The 21,563-nt window shown below is 36.8% G+C and overlaps 1 protein-coding gene across 5 annotated transcripts in view; it reads right to left on the minus strand.

Annotated features, from left to right (window-relative positions):
• Positions 1-4,824: 4,824 nt before the first annotated feature.
• The window catches only part of ATP11A (ATPase phospholipid transporting 11A), a 117,115-nt gene continuing 100,376 nt past the window's right edge, over positions 4,825-21,563 (minus strand). For 2 of the 5 annotated variants that reach the window (XM_088160156.1, XM_088160157.1), the window contains 5 exons: positions 17,790-17,855; positions 17,397-17,500; positions 15,484-15,649; positions 13,966-14,054; positions 8,805-8,943 (listed from right to left, as the gene is read on the minus strand). In XM_088160156.1, coding sequence (XP_088016282.1) covers positions 13,977-14,054; positions 15,484-15,649; positions 17,397-17,500; positions 17,790-17,855 — 414 coding nt within the window. In that variant the 3' untranslated portion in view covers positions 8,805-8,943; positions 13,966-13,976. Of the gene's footprint in view, positions 8,944-11,258; positions 11,375-13,965; positions 14,055-15,483; positions 15,650-17,396; positions 17,501-17,789; positions 17,856-21,563 lie in introns of all 5 variants that reach the window. The other 3 variants (XM_088160154.1, XM_014885104.2, XM_088160155.1) reach the window with 2 other exon arrangements.

Consider the following 21,563-nt stretch of genomic DNA (forward strand, 5'->3'; position numbering starts at 1 on the left):
AGAGCATGTTATTTTTGAGTACATCTGATGTGGTAGTTAAGAATAAATGGATTTGCAATCCATGAACACTACTGGAAGAGTGGTGTGACATGGCAGTAAGATGAAATATCTGTGAACAGTAATGTAAAAAGTGAGGTGCAGGCAAATGTTCAAATGGACACTCACAAGATTTACAGGTCAATCCACGTGAGGGGATGACTGAACTCTGCTGTGGATCACTCTAATTATGCCACTCTAATTAACCTTCCTAACTCCCAAGCTGACATACTTTCATGTAACACCTGTAGTGTCCACACAGAGACGAGAAAACGCATCAGTGACAAGAGTATCATGGGATTTATTGTGCCTGGCAGCAGGAGCCTAGGCTTTTTGCACAACATCCACTTTTTTCCCTAAATCAGTAGAATTCCAAACTTATTGTCTTGGCTCAATATGTGGATATAAAATTAATTGTATCAGGATTGGCAAGTGTGCATCTCTGTGAAATGTAGCGGGAATGTAAATCTTCATAGACTGAAACAGTTAAAAAGTTAATGGTGTGGTTGGCAATTAACCTTATGGAAAACACAAGTAGCTGCTAGCAACAGCTCTTAAGCAATGAGTCAGGCTGCAGCCTTCTTGAATGACATTAGTTGCCAGTGAAATTAAGATATATCTCAACTTTCTCTATTTCAGTGTTCATAGACATTTGGAAATAAAGTGTTGACAGATGGTCCTCATGAACTGACATATATACATCTGGATATATAAGATGCCAAAGTTAAGTGCATTATTCAGATAGGATATGGACACATTCATGGACTCAAGGAAATGGCATATTTCCCAAAGTTGATTGAAGGATATAATCATGAGTGATGCAGAACCAGATCAGGAGGAAATCAGAGTGAAATTTATCTTTTGGATATGGGTAAGAATTTCCTTGGTGGCAGTGGTGTTAGAATTTAAATAGCCATAGAAAGCTATGTTAGCTTAAAATCTTTGTGTATGTATCAAAAGAGACCTTTTCTCTTGTCAAGACAAAAATGTAGGACATAGGTAGTTTGCAATGAATTAAGTGGGTTAAAAATTCCTTTTTTTCCCAATACCTTCAAATCACATATTTTTTATAAGGAAAAATAAATTTACTAAGTCCCATGAGACTATGTATCCTTTTTTAACAATTTGCATGAATGGACTCAATAGGGAGAAGGTTAATTTCCCAAACACATCCAATTTCAGTAGAGAAAAGAGTAGATGAGCTTACTTTGAGAGTTAATTTGCTGAGAAAAAGGCCTGGGAAAAGCAGGATGAAGATGAGTGATTATCTCCCCCATGAGATGGGGACACACAGAGTTTGTGTGTTTATGTGCACGTGATCAAGTATTTTTTGTGTAAAAGCAACCAAGGCAAGTAACCATTATGGTGGTGACCATGTTGCTTCAGATGTGCTGATTTGCCTGCTGAATATTCCTCTGAGAGAGCATGAAAAATAGAGATCTATCTTGCTAAAATGCATGGAACTATGTTTTCCCCATCATAAAAGGAATGGGTTTTTTCCTTTCAGAATTAAGCATGGTATGTTACACAGACTTCTAGCATGTCAGGTAAGAGGCAAGCAAGGGGAAATTAAACGCATGTATACAATTTTCGACCTATAGGGAGAACAAGAGTTCAGCAGGCAATGAAGTTTGAAACCCTAAACTCCAGATGGACAATTCAAGAAAGGTGGATTCCAAATCATCTGCTCTGGGCCATATTTGAGAAGACAGAAGAGCCTGACTCACGTTCCAGTAGAATCTATAGTGGAAGGATCTTCAGCTTTTTTCGATCTGGACCAGTTCCCTTCAGCACAGTTAGGCACAAACACGGCTTTTGTGCTAAACTAATACATAATTTGGACTTTCTAAGAAGAGTAACTTAAAAGCCAAGTGAATCCCAACTGTTACTGAGCTCTATCACTGCATCAGTTTAAGCTTTGTGATCTTGTGCCTGAAACCACTCAGGAGGAGAAATATTTCTTTCTGGGCTATAACTTAGAATAAAATTATACACACTACCTGTTCATAGCTGGGAATAAACAATTAGATTTCAACCTGATTAATACTGACAACTTTCTGTAGCTATGCAATTTTGTTCATCCTAGAAACAACCTGTTCAGTACTTCCTAGAAAAATGCTCTTCTAGGCTGGCTATTTGGTTGGAAGTATTTTCTGCAATAAAAGGCTGCATACCACTTGATGGCTTGATCCTTTGGACCAGGATTTCCTTCTCTTCTAGACCCCAGTGTTTATTAGACGGCAAGATTCAGAGCTTTCAAATTTGGTTAACATTTCAGCAGGAAGTATCTTTACAAAATATGTCTGAAGTCTCATGGTAAGTTGTTGACGTACTTTTGAAATGAATATTTACATTCCTTACCTTGTTAGGAAGAAAAACAGATCAGTTTTACCCACATTAAATAAGGAGAGACTCAAGAGTTCTCCCTGAAATAGGAAGCCTCTGAACCTAGCAGGAGACTGCATCCTATGTATTTTTAAAAGCATAATGCACCATGAGATTTCTTAACTGAAATTAGTAATGGAAAACAACACGTCTTTTGGTCATTTAAAATTGAATACTGTTTGTCACCTTTAAATGGAAAACCAACACTTAAATGATTAAGACTCAACATTATTAATTTACTGCATACTTGCCAGTTAAATAAGAAAGATCACAGAGTGCACTTTTCTTTTCAAAAACCTTTTGAACCTAAATGGAGACATTGGGCACCTGATAAACTGATCTGTATAATGAAGGAAGTTAATGGGTATATTTGGTTTTATCCCTATCTTATCACTTCCTAGTGTAAATGAAGCCTTCAAATGGGTATGAGTTTTGCCTTAGCATTTGAATAAAATGAAAATTAATACACCTGTATGTGCAGTGGAAACACACAACAACAAAGCTTTAATAGAATAGTCAAATACTGTTTCTAAATTCCTGTAGAGTATCACCTGAGAAAATCAGAATATTTGAAAAACAAAACCAAGGAACTTCAGTCTGTCTCCAGCCTACCTCACTTCATATCAAGATAACATTCAGGTAAGATTTTATAGAGCAGTGTTGCATATACTGCAGAAAATACTGAGTAGCCTGACTATAGAATATAAAAACCAGTTTTCCATCAATTCTATAATGTGACTTACTAAAAGAACATAACTTAAAAGATAATGGAAAACACATGGTATTTGATTGAGAATACTGTTCCTCACTTAAATTATTTTCTGTCATTTTTTCATTTAAATAAGTAAATGTATTTTTATGTGCAAAATGAAGTTGTGTGGTAACATGTCCATATGGGTACTGTATTCTTCCTGAAATCCAGATACATCATCACATTATTTTTTTTTTCCAAAACAGTTTCAATGTAATATCCTATCTAATTGCAATTTATGCTTTTTTTCTTTACATGAATAAAGAGAAAAACATCTTCTATATTTACATAGCCCCTTCAAACTACCTTCTCTATAAGTTCATTCAGTAGAAACACAAAATTTCTTGATGTACAAAAGGGTGATGGGTACAACATTCTTGTATTGTTTGGATAAAAATTTCATATAAATACAAACCCGTTCCTCTGAAACGTTTATTATGGGAAGTACAAAATCAATGTAGAAGCAAGGCCTAAGCATTCTACATATCCTCAGAGCAGCAGAAGGAGGGACCAAACCTGACACCCTGAACTGCTTTGTGGAGGCTGTCTGGGATACCTTCACCCTGGTGGAGCCAATGTACTTTGGAGCCTGTAATGGTTTTGAGACTGCAGGGAAGTTCTGTAAAATTGTATCACCAAATGAAATAAAATAGGGGTCTCTCTGTGCACTCAGCCTCTTCTGTAAGAATCTATGAACTCTGCTATCAACTCAGATGTCAGAGCCCATTGTTTTTTACTTTAGCTTCTTTAGATTGACAACATTGCAAAAGCAAAGAGAAATAGCTCTGTGTACATCACACAGCAGAACTGTAAGGAAATGTAGCAGACCTTCTCATGTGTAGATTATGAGTTTACTTTGGAAAGAACCTTAGCACTTAGTAAATCTGTGAAGAAGGAACACAGCTCTCCTGGACTGGCACCAATTTCTATTACTTTTGGAACAACCCCTCATCCCCCAGCTCATATTCCAGCCTTCTTTGAATTTCTTTATGTTAGCTTGCTTTTTTAGCTGGTTACATACACTCTGAAAATCGCAGAGTTACAGAACTGGTAGGGTTGGAAGGAACCTCCTTCCAACCTCACCCAGTCCAACCCTTCTACCAAGGCAGGGTCATCTACAGTAGGTGATATGTGAATGTGTCCAAGTGGGTTTTGAATGTCTCCTGAGAGGGAAACTCCACAAGCCCCTGGGCAGCCTGTTCAGTGCTCTGCCACTCTCAATGTATAGAAGTTCCTCTCCATGTTGAGGTGAAACTTCTTGTGTTTTACTTTAAGGCCATTGCTCCTTGTCTTGTCGCTGGGCACTGCTGAAAAGAGCCTGGCACTATCATCTTGACATCCACCTTTGAGATATTTATATGTATTGATGAGATTCCCTCTCAGTCTTCTGTTCTCTAGACTAAACCAGCCCAGTTCCTGCAGTCTCTTTCTTGTAAGAGAGATGCTCCAAGTCCCCTTAATCATTTTTGTGGTGCTCTGCTGGACCCTCTCCAGTATGAGAAATGAGCACGACTACAAACATATTCAAAAACCAAATCAAACACTCATTCTGTTTTCTTTATATACTTACATTTTATTACAGACTAATATGAAACCATCTCATATTCATACTAGAATTACTGTAATTACTTGTAAGCAAACTTAAACCAGTCTTGAATGTTTGTATTTATTGCAAGCAGATTTGTATCTCCTGCTTATATATTCTACATAAGGATCCAAAATGTGGCTGAATATAAACAAGGTATATTTGGTTGTCTACAGAAATAAAAGTTAAAAATAGTACTGAAAAGAAACTTTACAGTAATGTATTCACACACTGACTCTTCAAATCAAATAAATGAAATAGTATAGGATAATCTGAACATTAGATTTGAAGGCTGATTTATTTTCAAATAAATGCACCTAAAATTGTTCAATTAAAAATAAGTGTCAGTATTTGGTGCTGATGACTACAGACATCTTTAATGTTTAAAGCACAGATAACTACCCCCAGCCCCATACAGCAACTTTCGCAGATTCTACTTTACATTAGCTCATGAAAGAACCTTTAAAATGCTAAGTGTATATAGCACAGAATTTATGTCCAAGACAATGCAGATTGAAATCCTGTGAATTTTCGTAAGGTAAAAAATTAAAGCTATATAAACTGATTTTTTGATTATTCTGCAAAGTAGAATCATGTATGTTTTCACTTTTGCAATATTTTCACAAATTTCCATTAAAGCTTTTTTAACAGACAGTAGCATGAGCACAAGGATCCCACTGGCTTCCAAAAGAAAAGTAGTGCAGTTCCACAATTAAGCTATTTTTTGTCTTCTTATTTTTGCAAGCCAGTTGGGTCAAGACAAACAGGCTAATGCAAGCAAGAAAGTAAACTGTAAGCTTTTACATTAAGTGGCTGAACAAACAATTATTGTACATGGTAAAACAAAAAAGATCTTTTGCCACAAGCCACTGCAGGAATATATGAGCTTCTGTGGCCAAAAAGCTTGAAATACTTCTTAAGTCTTCACGTACATTTGGTTAGCTCTTACCAGTTTCAAGACATTTATAGAAGCAGTTATGGGGACATTATGCTGTTAAAGCTGCAACAATTTAAACGAGGCAAGTTAGAAGGTTACACAGATTTTTAGACTTTTCCTCTTTCTTTTTTTTCTTCATACATAAAAAAAATCTGTCTCCTGTCAGTGTCCCACCCATAATCAAACACTAATGCATTTTGATCAAATTCCTACCTTTTCATCTTTTTATCTTTTGCAGTAAAACTCCCAAGTTAACACCTACTGCGGTGGACTAGGTTTACATGGCAATAGTAACAGGGACTGAAGCAAAAACACATCAAGTGAAGCCAAGTTGATGTTTTACGTTCATTTCATTAAACAGTCTATTTTAACAAACAAACAGCACCAACTTTTTAAAGGTAAAAGTATTGCTAAATCAAAGCAGAAACTTCCACTTACATTCACTCATTATTTCTCCTCCAAAAAATGATGTTTAACTAAAATTTCTCAAACGTGTATACAGGTGTTTCAGCCTGAACAACGTTGTCAACAATATCTAAGTGCAGAGCTACATGAAGTTTGCAATGAATTGCTTTGTTAGTAGGCAGAACAAGAATGCAGCATTTTCAAAAACATCAAGCAAAAATTTCCTTATTTAAGGCTAAAAGATAGAACTCACAAAGTAAAAAAGCAGGAAGCTTTGTAGAGTAAAAAAGTGAGCAGTTATAATATAGCACTGCAAGTACAGTGCTCTAATCACTGCTACCACAAATCCCAACAAAACATCAATGGGTGAGACTCATAGAGCGACAGACCTCTATTTCTAATTTGACATTCATTAGAACTTTAACATTCAGCCACGACTCCACTATAAGCTAAATTTAAGTGGCCAAAACTTATAGTTATAAAAAAAGCCTTCAAAACATACACTTAAAAAAAATAGAAATGGTGTGTTAACAAATGTATGCGTAAAACAGATTTATAAATAGCTACAGTATGAAAAATATTTCAGTGCAAAGGCAATTTTAAGATTTCTAAAAAATACATTACAAATAATTTGTTAACTACACACAAGAAATTTGTCACTGCTACTGGTATAAAATGTATACCCATATTAACTTCTTAAAAATATATACACCAGTGTTTTATGTAGGGGACGGTTCTAACTGACCAACATTCAAGTCTGCAATGGCAAGTATATGTACACACACCCACACACATGAGTATGTATTTCAAATGCTACTGCTATAAGGACATTCTTTGAAACTTAAAAGTGCTATATGTTAAATGATAAAAAACCTTTAGCTGTGGTGCTCACTGTTAGACCTTGTAAAATTCTGTTATCTTTGGTATACTGAAGATTTCATAACTCACTTTACAATCTCTGCTTGACCCAGGGCATTTTAATAATAAATCACTGTTTGTTTAATACGAAAACTACTCAGAATACTGTGTGGAACATTACCTAATAAGTTGATTTTTCTTTCATTAAAAAGCAAAGTAGTAAGTAAACTTATTTTGCCTCTGTCTTTTCTTGTTAAAACACAAAAAGGGAAATAATTTTTCTCTGCCACTCTATCCCACACGAATGACAACTAACAATGTCTTGGCCAGGTCTTCCAAGAAATGCTGCAAGTCTGATTCCAAATATTTTGTTTTCACACTGAAATGAATTTTTAGGTATGTCCTCACAGAGGCATTGAATGAAAATGGCTATTAACCAGTTCTAACCACCAAGCTGAAATTGGCTGAAATCGAATTACTCCTTCAGATATTTTTGCACCCCAAAATAAAACACTGGACTAAAGAAACAACACAAGGATGCAGCTAATAGTTGAATTACTGCAAGGTAACATAAATGTAGCAGAGAAAACAGAAGTGCAAGTTGGCTGTCATTCTTAAGAAAATTCAAACAGAATCCTTGCAGTCAAACTAGTTTCTGTATCCCAACTGTGGTTCAACTGTTAGTCAACAGTTGCGTGCCACCTCGTGGTTTGCTTGCAAAAGCTAACAGTTGTGTGCTTTGTCATACATCTACCAAGCCCATTAGCCAGTATCTAAACATACACGCATACAAAAAAATCAGAATTAAGATGATGAATCAAGATAGTAAGAGATACTCATCCAGAAAAACAGCTTTTCTTCTTTTAAGAAAAAAACCCAACAAACTGTGTTAAACAAAGTTTAATATATAATACTTTCTGCTATATGTATTTTACAATCATAGGGACAGGAAGTGACAACACCAGGTAGCGTGCATCTTTGACAAATTCAAAGATGTTTTAGGCAAAATGCTTACATTCAGTTTGTAAGTAGATACCAACATTGGTGATATTTACCTATTTAACAGCCAACTTGACTTCATATTGTGTGTGCATACTCTACACAAGGATTGTTTTGCCTATCTTTCTACAGGGGAAAAGTAACCAAAACCATACAAAGCCCTGATTTGGCCACTTACAAGGAAGTGAACATTAGAGAGTGTTTCTTGAGAGCAGATTTGCACAGAGGAAACACCAGTTTGTTCTACAGAAAGAGCAAAGAAAGAAAGAAGGACAGAGGAAAATCAGAAACAGCATTTGTTAAATATGCTTTAGGATAATTTCATTTGAGATAACTGAGACAATTGCTCCTGGCTGAAAATTAAAACTGTTGATCTCAAGATGTAGGTGACTGACTGAAACTATGCACTTCAAGTAACAAAGAAAATTACTAAAGATGACAGAAGTAATAAATACACAGAAGTCTTGACACAGGATGAAGAGAATTTTTAGTGCTACCAGTCTCACAGTACCAGACTGCAGATTGTTCATTGCTCCAGTAGTTCAAAACATAAAAAGAGGCCTATTGGCCTGGAAGGATTCATACTTCTAGCTCCTGATCCTGTTTGTCTCAACACTACTTCAGACCTCAAAAGCCACATATAGTTTAATATGTTTCTGTGACATGTCTGTTTCCTGAAAAAATAAATAAACAAAACCACAGTTTTTAAAGGCTTGACTTGGTGTTCTGTCACATGGACGTTTCCAAACCTGACCCACTGTAGTGGTAGCCTGCACTGGAAGCGCCATGCTTATTTGAATAGCCAAAGACAGATGGAAGTACTGAATAATCAACGCCTCTCCACTGCGTAAACATCACTTTTTTAGAATGAGAATTAGACCTTCTTGCTGGGGAATTGCTGCAGTTACTGCTCCTGTATCTTGGGCTTTTCAGACAGGCAAGAGGTGTGAATTCCGAGATGTGCTCCCGACAGTGCCTCGATGCATTCTGTTAAAGGGAAAAAACAGAAACAAATACACAGTAAAGAGACAATCTTGGAACCAAAAGTACATAATTGTTTTCATTCTAGGACCACTGTCCCTTGGTATAATAATACCTTTCCCTAGATCACCACTATGGCTATTACTTTCATGTGAAAGTATAATCCCTCGTGTTGCTCTGCAATCAGCCAGTTTCAACATGATTAGTTTTATATTAAGACCTACAGAACCAGACATGATTTTACACTTAACTTCTAAACCTGATAATGGGCTCTTCAGAGAAGAGATGAAGACAAAGAGGCCTGCCTTCAAATGGAAGTGTTTTAAATCAAGGTTTTTGGAATTTTGGAATTTCTCCTGGTACATCTTTTTATCCCTGAACTTCTTATGTGGAATTTTAAGACAGGACAGATTCAAGTACTTTGCCCTGTACTTTCAAAGAGAGAAAATTGTTTACAGTCAGCTTGTGCTAACAGATGAAGGTTCCAGAGTTTAATACACTTGCTTTGTACTTCAAAGCAGTATTGAATTCTAGACTTGCTTAAGATGTGTAGCATCTATATAGGCAATTTATGCTGTACATCTCAATACTATCTTGGTCTAATTGCCCATTAAAATTTATCTTTCTCACATAATCACTCCAGACTCTGGCAGAATCGGCACTTCCACTCAGGAAATGCTCAGGACTACAGAAAACCACAGCTGCATGACAAGAGCCTGGACATGTGCACAAACTTAAATAAAACTAGCACAACCCTTTCCCCAATGAGTTTATAAAATTCTTTTCACTAAATGCACACACAATTTCCAGGTATAGAGGTATGGAGGTTTTGTGATGGTATCTAACATAAATGCATTATAAACAAAGGTTCAAAGCAATGCTATTCATAAATCTTTCCATGAATGCCATATAAATCAGTTAATCGTCTATTCTTAATCATCCCCTTCTTCCCTGTTAATCAGAACACAGGAGGAAAAGGACAAAATCACAAAGTAAATATTAATGACGTAGCTTATAGAACTTTGGCTGCATTGTAACATGACACTTTAATGCCAATCACAAGCTTGAAACACTACTCTTGCATAACCTAGAACAATCTGAAAGCTCTCTTAAAAAACACTCTTGGAAAGATCACAAATTATCCTAAACTGCTCACCACAGTGAGACCTGGGTTCTTTTAAACACATATAGACCAAACAGCAACATTATTACATAAAATCAGGTACAGGTTAGTAGATTTATTTTGGAAATGTAAGAGGGAGTAATCATACAGTTTGATAAGTAATTTTCCTATTCTTTCAGCTAGAAAGTGAAGCATTTTAGTTACCATAGAAAGTTCTAAAAATAAAATGCTTTTCTCTACACATGGCTCCAAGATGAGTCTTTACCAAGCCTGAAGCTAGTCAAGGAAGTTGGCATTTTCTACTACTACTCATGTAACAGTCATTAAAAGCAAATCAGCTACATTAGCTGTCTTCAGCTACTTCAAAGTCCTACAGCACACAGAGCACATGACATTTGTCCTTTTCACATAATGCTAACTTTGCACATTCACTCAGTTCCTCATGTGCTGCTTTTGGGGTCAGGAGAGCATGAAGGGACTGGAAACAGTCATGGCATCCAGGTGGGAATCATTAAAGAGTGTACCTTCTTACTCATTTGTGTTATCAGTGACATAGCGAGGAGATGACGTAAAGCACAGAACTTCATCCTGCTGGCCTTATGTTTGGGCAGCTTATGCTGCTGTCTCAGATATACAGCTAAACTATGGCACTTCTCTTTTGATCTGAGGCAGTGACACAGCAATGCCCTGGTCTGTACAGAACATGGCACTGTGGCAGACACTGTCAGACGCACAGCCGCAGTCTTCTGACCAAGGTCCTATTCACAAGTGACTCACTATGGTTATCTTCACATCTGCATTTGGTCTATATACACATGAAAGAGGATGGATAAACTTCTCGTGGGTAAAAATTACCTCTGACTTTATGTATTCTACATTGCGGTGTAATGTGAGTACACTCTGCAATAATGACTGCAGTTCTTATAGAAGAAATGTCACACAACACCTATGCATAATACCGTGTATTTATAGGACATGAATATGGGGATATCAATTTATTGGTTTGCTTTACATGATTAAGTTTCTGAGAGAAAAAGATCTTACCTGTGGCATGGAACATCTCTTGCAAAAACTAGGCTCTCCAAGTAAAACATAATGATTTTATATCAATACTAACAAAGTACATCAAAAACTCTGGAGGAAACAGTTGATTTGTAAATAGCACCAATAGAAATGAATCCAAATTGGCAACACGTACAATACTGTTACCTAGCTTTGATCTAATTATGGCTCGGAAGGTGAAAGATTTCCTTCAAGAAGTGGCCCATCGCAGTTCGCCAGTGCATTTTGGGCTGTTTTATGTCTCATACTCTTCTGCAAGGATGAGGAAAAACAGTGAGACTCTTGCTGAATACAAGAAATGTGAATGAATTGTACCATTTGGTAACTGTTATAGCAAAGTCTTGTAAAAGTGATGGATTTTCTGATAGATTTAAAAAGGAAAGGTTATCCAGTGTAAAACAAGGTTTCTATTTCTGGATCCTGAGATTAATCATTTGAGGGTGTTTCTAATTCCATTTCAAACTCTGTTAAAAAATTACTCTCAAAATCACTAAACTGACTAAATACTGTGGGCTCTGTGACCTGCCCTTCTAACAGTAACCTGCACTGAATGGGAGAGGTGCCTGTGATACAAATCCTACATTAAGGAGTGGACATCCTGCTTTTCACTACTGCCCAGAACAGCTGGCATACCGAAGGGAGTGCCCCACACGGAGGTGATGGGGCGGTGCTAATGAAGGCTGATTTACAGCTTAGTCATACACTATGGGCAGAGAGGGTCGGGGAGTTGCCAAGGAAACTTCTTCCACAGCATTCAAATACTGCAACAGCAAGATCCATCGCTTTGTTTCCACAGAGGAGGAGCCTGACACGTGACAAAGGCAGCACTTTGCTGGTGAACACTTTTCTGAGTGCCCAGAGGAGTTGTTCAACAGCAGCTAAGCCCATTGAGGAACAGGAGAATGATGAATCCCCAGAGAAGCTTCCCAGGCAAAAGGACCACTTTGGGTTTCCACAGGTGCAGCAAAGGGTAAAGATCTCATAACATGGCTGATGGCCCAAGCTTGTGACTCAGTGAAAGCGAAGTAAAAAATCATCAGTCAAAAACAAAGAGAAAAAGAAAAATATTTCTTAAAAAGGGATGAAAGTACAGAAGTAATTTATAAGCTCAGAAACTAAACACCTGGTATTTCAGCTGCCAAATACTTGGAATTGCTGAAACACTGTCAATCAAGGTGAAAATTATAAAAATGAAAATAGGATAATTTAAATCGAATTTATATTTTCCCTAACAGAACAGCTGAAATCCTGCTACTAACAAAAGAAGAATAAAGAAAAAGAAAATAAAATCAATGTCGATTGGATATATATTAAAACAAATACCCTATTGCTTTTTAAAAGTAAAAGCTGAAAGAAACCTCACAGCTGCAGTCACCAGTTAAAGCACAAAATTCAATTTGTGTCATTGAGCCAGAGTTGCAGACACTACATATATAAGAAGAAATCAGATTTTGACTGAAATTACCCAAAGGCAACAGATTCCTCCAAAGCTTTTGCAGAAGTAATGTTTTAGCCCAAGAAAGACAACAGTTCATATGTATATATATATATATCAATATACATGCACATATATATACACGTACTGGTATGTACATATATGTATGTGTATACACATATATGTCTGTTCGTGTATATATATCACAGAAAAGCTCTGAAAAAAACCCAGAACTATATGTGGTTTCAAAACATCCGAATGTTAATGATGGTAAACAATCGCTCATCACACAATGGAGTGACTCTCAAATAACTGACTAATTTAGAAATATAATAACTGCTTCAAAAGCTTTATGCATTCTTATTACCTGAGTAGAACTAATTTATTAACCTGGGAAATGGTTACTAGTTCTTTGTTAATCTTTTCAATTGTTCACAAAGCCCTTTTGTTATAAAGAAAGCAATATCACTTTTAGGAATGCAGTACATTCAAAAATAATAATTTATAAGCTCAGTTCAAACCAATCCTAAGGCACTTAAGAGACAATTTTAGTCAGAATTGTTGATAGTGAAAAAAAATGTATTTTCCCTCTGACTTACATAATTACAGTAAATTTTATTGACTATATATTTTTGAGGGGGGAAAAAAGGAGGAAATACATTTTTTATCTTAACCATTAAGACAGAAAGATATAAAATCTGCAATGCAAACCAACAGTCTCTGAATATTAAGTAAAAAACCAGTTTTCTTGTAGACTGTAGGGGAAACAAGATTTACTAGCATTTCTTCTACTTTTATATTAAATAATGTCATAAACTTTCAGATCTTGAGTTGTTTTCTTTCTAGAAAGAGCACAAAATTTCATAAAAGGAAACATAAGGAAAGCTCAGTTTCAAAATGCATGCTAGAAAAAGAAAAAAAAAGCTGTATTTTCTAGAAGCAGAGAAGATATGTTAATATATTCCAAAGACTGCTTAAGTGGTTTCCAGTACCACATTTTCTGTATGATGCTACCAACATCAGCCTAATCAAAATTATCACTTGTTTGTGTGGCCACTGTCCTCCTACTTTTTCAGGTACAATGGAAACCCAACACACATTCATCTACAGGCAGACTAATGATTAAAATGGGGATATAAGAATCATAGATTCCTGAGGCAGAAACATTGTATAAAATGCAAGAACAGTGACAAAAATTGATAGTGACAGTGATGGACTGTGACAACAATTCATACAATCTTTTGAGATACACAGAAGGAAAAAACTATACTAAAAAGTATTCCTCAAAATATAGTTGATATGAATTACAAATGGAGATAATGAATATGGTAAATAACTTCTGATGATAAACTTTATAAAGTCCATTGAATGAAGTGGCCAAGCATGCAGAAAGGCAGAAAAAAGTCACCTTTTGTTCCATTAGAAACTTAGACTGCTTGAAGTCTGAGAAAGCATAAAGATGGTGGACTGCTCAACAGAAAGGCACTGATGTTTAGTCTGATTTCCCCAGAAGATTGTAGGAAGCAACCGAGCACATCATTTGTGTTTAAAGCAAGGTAGCAGTTATTTAGACAAAGCAGATTGGAAGACAGGAAGAAACAAAGAGAGGGAAGAAGAAACACAAGCGATATAACTGGTTAAAAGTCACAGATCTTTGACTAAATACTGAAAAATTAATACTGCCAGTGTTGAGCCCCAAGTCTGTTTTACTATTGATTAATTTTTCCAGTACTAATATATAATGTCTGTAAGAAATGCTACAAAACTCTTGTTAGGGGTTTTTATTGATTAGCTTGTTTCTTTACCTCAACCCTTCTCTCTTTAGACTTTTAAATTAACTATTCAGAATCTATACTGAGGTCAACTTCTTCCACAAGTAGTACACATGGCAAAGAGACATCTAAGATCTCCAAATGCAAAAACATTAAATACTGATCTGCCTGGGAATGCTTTCCTGCTATTCTTTATTCTTTCCTGAAGTGAGGCATTAATACACCTATACATTCTAGGAATACAGAACAGTGGCAGAGGCTTTTACATTTGCCACAGGGATATTTTTTTCCCTTGGTAGCAAAGTTTCTTTATTCATTTCCTCTTAATGCAAAGTACCTTCTCAATTAAACATCAAAATGCTACCTAATCCCTTCCACTGTTGGTAACTCATTCTTTTAACCTACCAGTGGCAGCTGATGGGCTGAAAAGGGCAAGGGCAGGACCATTAAGTTTAAAGTTCAGCACCACTACTGTCCTTCACATTCTAACACATATAATATATAGAAGTTTACTGGGGTTAAAATAGAAGGAAACATTTACTGTTCATGTCCTCAGCATACCACCGTGGTTCCCACAGAACCTGGCTTGCTCTCCAGCTTTAGAAGAGCTGGCCTGTATTTACCCAGTCATTTCTCCTTTTGAACTGATCAGATGAAAGGAGAGAACAGATTTAAAAATCCTCTTCCCATTGGCACAGCAAAGCACATTTATGTACAAATAATGGACCAGAACAGGCAAAATGTAAGTTGAAATATAAAAGATGAAAAAATTATTAATAGGATATGAGTAAGTCTTAATGCATTTGTTTTTGTAACAAGCATCAGTATGTTATTAGATGTAAGTGCTTCTTATCTACCCTTATGGAGATCCCAATCCCCTTGCCCTTCTTATTTCCTCAAATCAAAAATTATATTGAGTCTCCCACCATCCTCATCAGCTGATTTCCCTGTGGTTGCTGGTATGGAGGCACAAACGGTGCCCTGGGATTCAGGTTAATTCCACCATATAAATAACAAGCAGCATCTTTCACCACATTGCTCAGACACCACAGATGGGGAACCTCTGCTCTAATCTGATCTCTGACCTTGGCCTAGGTGATTAGACACTTGTAATACAAAATCCACCTAACTTTATGATGAAAAAGATTACTTACCTGGATTCTTTCTGTTGCTGTAGGCCATAACTGCTTGCATAAGACCTTCTTCAGAACATCTGGAAGAAGGCTGACAGTTATGAGCAGAATTATACCCAGCCACGCAGGACCACTGGACAGCATTTGCATGAACACGTAATACATCCTCTGATAATTGAGAAAAGGCCTGGGAGGAAAAAAGATAAAATAATTATTACACTTCAATACACAAAATAAAGGCTGGCAGTATTAAATACAAGAATTATGGCAGTGATGAAATATTTCAGGTTCAGTTTCTCAGTTTATGGGAATTCATCCATCCCAGTCTTCTCAAAGTGAGAGATAACCATGCACTGTCTGGAGATATCTACTTTCCTTTTGTCTTCTAGACTGCAGGAAGTATCACACTGTCCCCTCCCTGTGTAGCGTCTCTCCCTTGCAAAGATAAATTAAGTTCATTCTTAACGTGTTTATGCTCTTCCATGCACCCTTATCTTGCCCCAGGTATTTTCCACCTTTCTTCTTAGTGTCCCACCCACCATTCCCCTGGTCTTTGCTAAGGCACACTCCATTGTATGTATCCTCAGACTAGGGATCATTATCCACACTTATTTTCATACCTCTCAGGCTCCTGTAAGTACCTCTAATACTTTAATGTTATGCTCCCCATCCTATTCATACTTATCTAACAACACTATTAATACCTTCGCTTCCTAATCTCCCTGTATCCCATGCAGTTACATGATTATCACTTTAAGGTAGTGGGAACCAGAAGCCATAATCACTAAGATCAAGGGACAGTTTGCAGCAAGGCTATAGTATAAAACCTGACAGTTTCCAAAATTTGGTAGTATTTGCATACTAAAAAGATAACTAAGCTAAAATGCATTTTTACATACACATAGTCACATCTCTAATACACAGCAAGGCTGGTTGGAAAACATTATCTGGGAAAACGTCACTTCTGCAAACTGATGCTGAAGAAACTGAGATCTTATCTTACTAGATAAAAGAAGAGGCTGCTAAATATCCATGGATTTAAGAGGTGGTTACTCACTTGCAAAAGACATGCTAAATACAAATCCCTTCTCTAAATTAAATTGCATCTTAATCACCAAGCAATAGTTAGCCCCCTCCTTCTCTGGTCCCTCAAAATATTGTGTATACAAAGTAGAACAGCTTCAGCAGTAGTTTAAAAGATGGCCTTGTAACTGAGAGCTCTACAAGTGTGAAACAAAATTTCCAGCTCCTGATGGCAGTCAAGCAAAGTAAGGAACTGAACTTGTTCCAATTTACTTTCCAAAAATTTCAGTTTTAAGTACACAGAACTTTTAATAGCAAAAACCCCCAACACTTTAAATTGGCTATGCATGAGAGTTATACTAATTCCTACAAAGCTTCTTACCAGCATGAACAAGAAGGTGCTCAGACACCTATAGTAACTCCACTTTGCTAAGTAAGAAGGCAAAACAATGAGCTCAAACACAGGACTCTTGGACATCACTTCAATATTGAGTTCCACTCCCTGTCTCTAGTTTTGACTGCTACAGTTAGCTTCCAACACAAGCCCAGCAGGTAGGTGGGCAGTCACCAAAAGCACAGACATGACCTACTCTGTGACATTTTGACTCAGAAAAGCAACATCAGCTCCTTGAACCAACCCTTTTGACTGACTGGGCTGCTTTTGACTGACACTACTGAGAAAAACCCATTGGTAGTCCGGGGTCTGATATTTTCCTTGTATTCTTAAGAAGATTTTAGCAGACATTCATTGACAGAAGAGCTGAGCACTCTCAGTTAGCAATTTTGATGTGTTTAAAATAGAGTTCTGCATTGTATAAAAGCTAAATTTAATTCTGTGACAAAAGGTGAAATATAACAACTTTATGTTTCTGAAACAACTTCTGCAATGCAATTAATATTAGGGTTCATACCAAATAATTCCTCCCCAGAGCAGAGAAAAGACAATGTAGAATACCAGTGATCCCCAGATCACAAAGTGATTTATCCATGTCCAATAGTGTGTATCTAGTGCAAGCTGAAAAAAAAAAATTATATGATGTTGTTACTATCTAGATGCAAAAAGAATTCCCGTCAGGAGATAAAACAGAATTATACCCTTTGAAAATAGAGAAGAATTCTACATAGAATTAGCTAAAATCATCTTTCAAGTTTGAGCACAATTAAGAAGGCACAGATAGCAAACTCTCTATTTAAAGTAATAAAAAAATGCATGGTGATAGAAGGAAACCAATATCAGTAAGCAACAATTAAAAAAACCCCAAGTTTTAAGAAAGTTTCAGTGGATAAAATACAGCATACCTTACCTTAAATGTAACCGTGAATACAAGCACAGTAAACACCACTGTTCCAAAGGTCCAAGTTCCAAACATCTATAAAAAATGGTCCAAAGCAGTTATAGGCAATATTGCCCATTATGTTGTTAATTTTTCAGAGTAAACACCTTAAAGCTTAGTATTGCTTTGTATGATGAACTGACACTTGAGCAAAAACTGAATGCCTACATGATCTATCCAGTGCAAAGTGTTCTGGTTTATTGCTCTGTGTACACACACCTCAGATTTCAGACAGACAGAAAAAGACTACAACCAATGCTCTGAACCTGAAGTTCACTGAGATTGAAAAACGAAGTGAAGTCATTTCATCAATCTTCTTAGATGTCATCTTTTTTCTGATTTCCCTTCTCTGTTGGATGTCCTTGACATCCAATAATTACTTGGAAGTTCAACAGCATGTTATATAGATAAGCATAAGAATGTTATAACCATGCAAGTAAAAAAAGTCCACATGTTTTAAGAAAAAACACTTTTAACTTGTGTTTGATTTTCTCTCGACTTGCATAATGACATAAAAACACCTCAGCTTTTCAAGTGGGCAGAAATGACCATTAATGCTGATGCAGGGAAGAACTAGTAATGAACATTATCACAGAGGACTGCTTGGACTTCAGCAGTGACCAGATGACCAGGTTCAGGATCCAGAGAAATAATGGGAAAGTAAGAAACAGGACACTGTACTTTAGAAGAGACTGTGTTTGATTCAGGATATTGCACCCATGAAAGAGAAGTGTCCAAGAGATCCGAATTACTTTGAAAGATAACTGTTGAGATCTCATGAACTCCCTTCTGCAGTTACAACTTCAGGAATGAGACAACTTCCATGCAGGCATGGAATTTCAGCAGAAGATCCAGTTGGCAAAATAGGATGTTACTGCATGGACAAAAAAACAAAATGGGAGCATTCCAGAGATGACAATGTGGGCAGGTAGCAAACAGCATAAAAGCAGAAGAACGAATCACAAACAAAACTCAGCTCTAACTAGGATTACTGAGGGGTGTTGAGGGGGACAAAAAGGATATTTACAGATATCCTTGCTTTCAAGGAAGAATGCAAGTCTGCTGATGGAGTGGTAAGGCAACCTAGTGGAAGGTTTCAAAGAAAATGCTGAACTACTCAATACTCTGGATATTAGTCTTCATAAGCAAAACCTGCTTCTTGCATTTAGCAGCAAAGCTTGGGAAGGAAAGGAGCAGGCAACAGTGTGAGACCAACAGGTTGAGTTGTTCTTAAGGAGGAAAAGCAGTGGTTGCAATATATTTTGAATTTAACAAGGCATTTGACACTTGGACAATAACAAAGCAGGAGCTGGTTAAATGGACTACTACTACAGTTGAAAACTAGTTGAACCACTGGACTCCAAAGTTCTTGATGGATGGCTGGCTTCTGGTAATCAGGCAACCACACTAGGAACAGCAACTGGGCTGGAAATTGTGGAATATCCCTGTCAGTAGCTGGATGATGACAGAATATCATGAGCAAACTACCAGGTGGTATAAAAATAGAGAACAGCTGAAAGAATGAATGACAAGAGTTTCAATGCAGAGGGACCTCTGCTGATTTGACAAGTAGGCTAACAAATACCTTATGGAATTAAGTAAGGAGAAGTGCAAAGATTTACACCTATGATGGAGTAGTGACTGGCTGTGCTGAAGTGCTGTAGTGAATGGCACTGCTGAAAAGGAAGTTGCAGGGGGGTTATATGGACTCCAGGATGAATACAAGCCTATATTGTGCCCTCTCTATACATAAGGTAAAACTGCACAGCAACATGGAGGAACATGGCCACTGAAGAAAGGTTATTATTCCCATCTACTCAGCTACAGTGAGGTTGAACCTGAAACCCTGTGTTTGGTTTTGGGCCCCTCAGTTCATGAGTGATGTGAAAAAAATAGGAAATGATCAGTTGCAAGCAACTAATGTGTTTAGCAGCCTATAGCTCTTCTGTAAAGAGGGGTGGAGGAGCTTAGTGTGGTGAAGAGAAGGTTGAGAAACAATTTAGCAGCTGCCCACAAATGTCTGAAGAACTACAAAGATCAAGAACTGGAACAAATCCTTCTTCAACAACAAGAAATACTCTTCTTAGGTATTGCGAGAAATTTTTCCACCATGAAGAAAGAAAAACATTGGAATAGGTTGCCCTGGAAGGTTATGGAATCTGCACCTTCAGGGATACCGAAAACTTGAAAAAGACTAGACAAAGCCTTCAGCAAATTGATTTTTATTAGCCCTGCATAGAGCAGTGAGTTGAACTGGATCATGTCCAATCTACACTTTTCTGTATGAGCTCACCCAATACTATATGACAGGGTATCCATGTGGGAAGTTGATCACACAAATATGCTGCTGCATGAAAGATTTTGAATGAAGACCACAGCCAGCCACAGGACATAAATCAGCAGGAAGCTAGTCTAAGATAATGCAATAAACTGAGAAATGGGGAAAAAAATTAAAATAAACAAATGACTGGCCAAAAGATTAATTATTCTCAGTAATCACGTCACTATTTTAAAACTACTTACTGTGTGACTGAGTCTATTGAACACTAGATAAAATTCACAAAGCTTTCAGCATTTTACTTCAATATGTAATAGGCTTATGCCATCATTATATTTTCTGTGCCCTAAAAACACCTGTGCAGTTAACACTGGACAGGAATCTGGATCAGCAACATACAATCATGCCATTTACCAACTTTATTCTTGCAGTTAAATTTCACAATATTCTCGTATCAAGTGCAGCATGTCAGAGAACCTGCTGTCAGTCTAAGTTTCTGCATACTGAACAGATTTGTCTGTATTTGCAATAAAAGCTGCCAGATGAAATAAAGAATTTGAAACGACCTTCTCCTGTGTGTTTGTTAGGCTGGAGATTGGTCTGCAACCAAATCCCTTATCCACCCATTTTATTGACTCAGAAAGTGAGGTCCCAGCACAGGGAGAAGATCCATAAGACCGCTACTTCGACACAGAGAAAGGTAAGCAAAGCAATATGGGAAGGTGTGTGTTACAAAAATTCACAATGTCTTAAAATTTTAGCATTTTTTAAAATGTCTTAAGATACTACTCATGTCTTCAGGCAATGAATCATTCTTTTGTAAGACTGTTTGTTAACATCTAGTTTATTATCAAGTATTTTTCTATGTTCTGCTCCCAGCCTGAGACTTCCCTTCCTCCTCCTGTGACTGTATTTGTTGATCTTCCACGCTCCAATTCAGCTTTCTGCTCACCTATCTTCCTTCCTGTTGTCTTGTATTTCTCATTCTATTCCTTTTAACTTAGTCTCTCTCAACCCAGCTTAATTACATTTAAGGTACTCTGGATCGAATGTTAAAATAAAGAAAATCACCCAGGAAATACATTTTATTATAGGGGTAAACTAGGATGACGTTTGCAATCTGCAATAACTTCTACAGTGCCTCCCTTTCTTCTTATCTTTCTTCTGTAGTTGGTTTCTAACTGCATGTTGTTACAACACCAACCATGATGTTCTATCCACAGTGGAACACCATATACACAAAGCAGTATCACAAATTAACAACAATTGATAGGGGATAAATAATTGGCATCTTAATCTTGCTTACCAGAAAATGACCAAGGGAGGCATTTATGAAGGATATCTCAGTGATTAGAAATAAACTTTTCCATTATTCTAGTAATATCACACTACAGGAAGCAAATAGCTTCAAACTAATTTCAAAACACTGAGAAACATTTTGGGGGGAACAGTGTTTGGAAGCAACC

Source organism: Sturnus vulgaris, chromosome 2 (genome assembly GCF_052056855.1).
Source record: "Sturnus vulgaris isolate bStuVul1 chromosome 2, bStuVul1.hap1, whole genome shotgun sequence".
Classification (NCBI taxonomy): Eukaryota; Metazoa; Chordata; class Aves; order Passeriformes; family Sturnidae; genus Sturnus; species Sturnus vulgaris.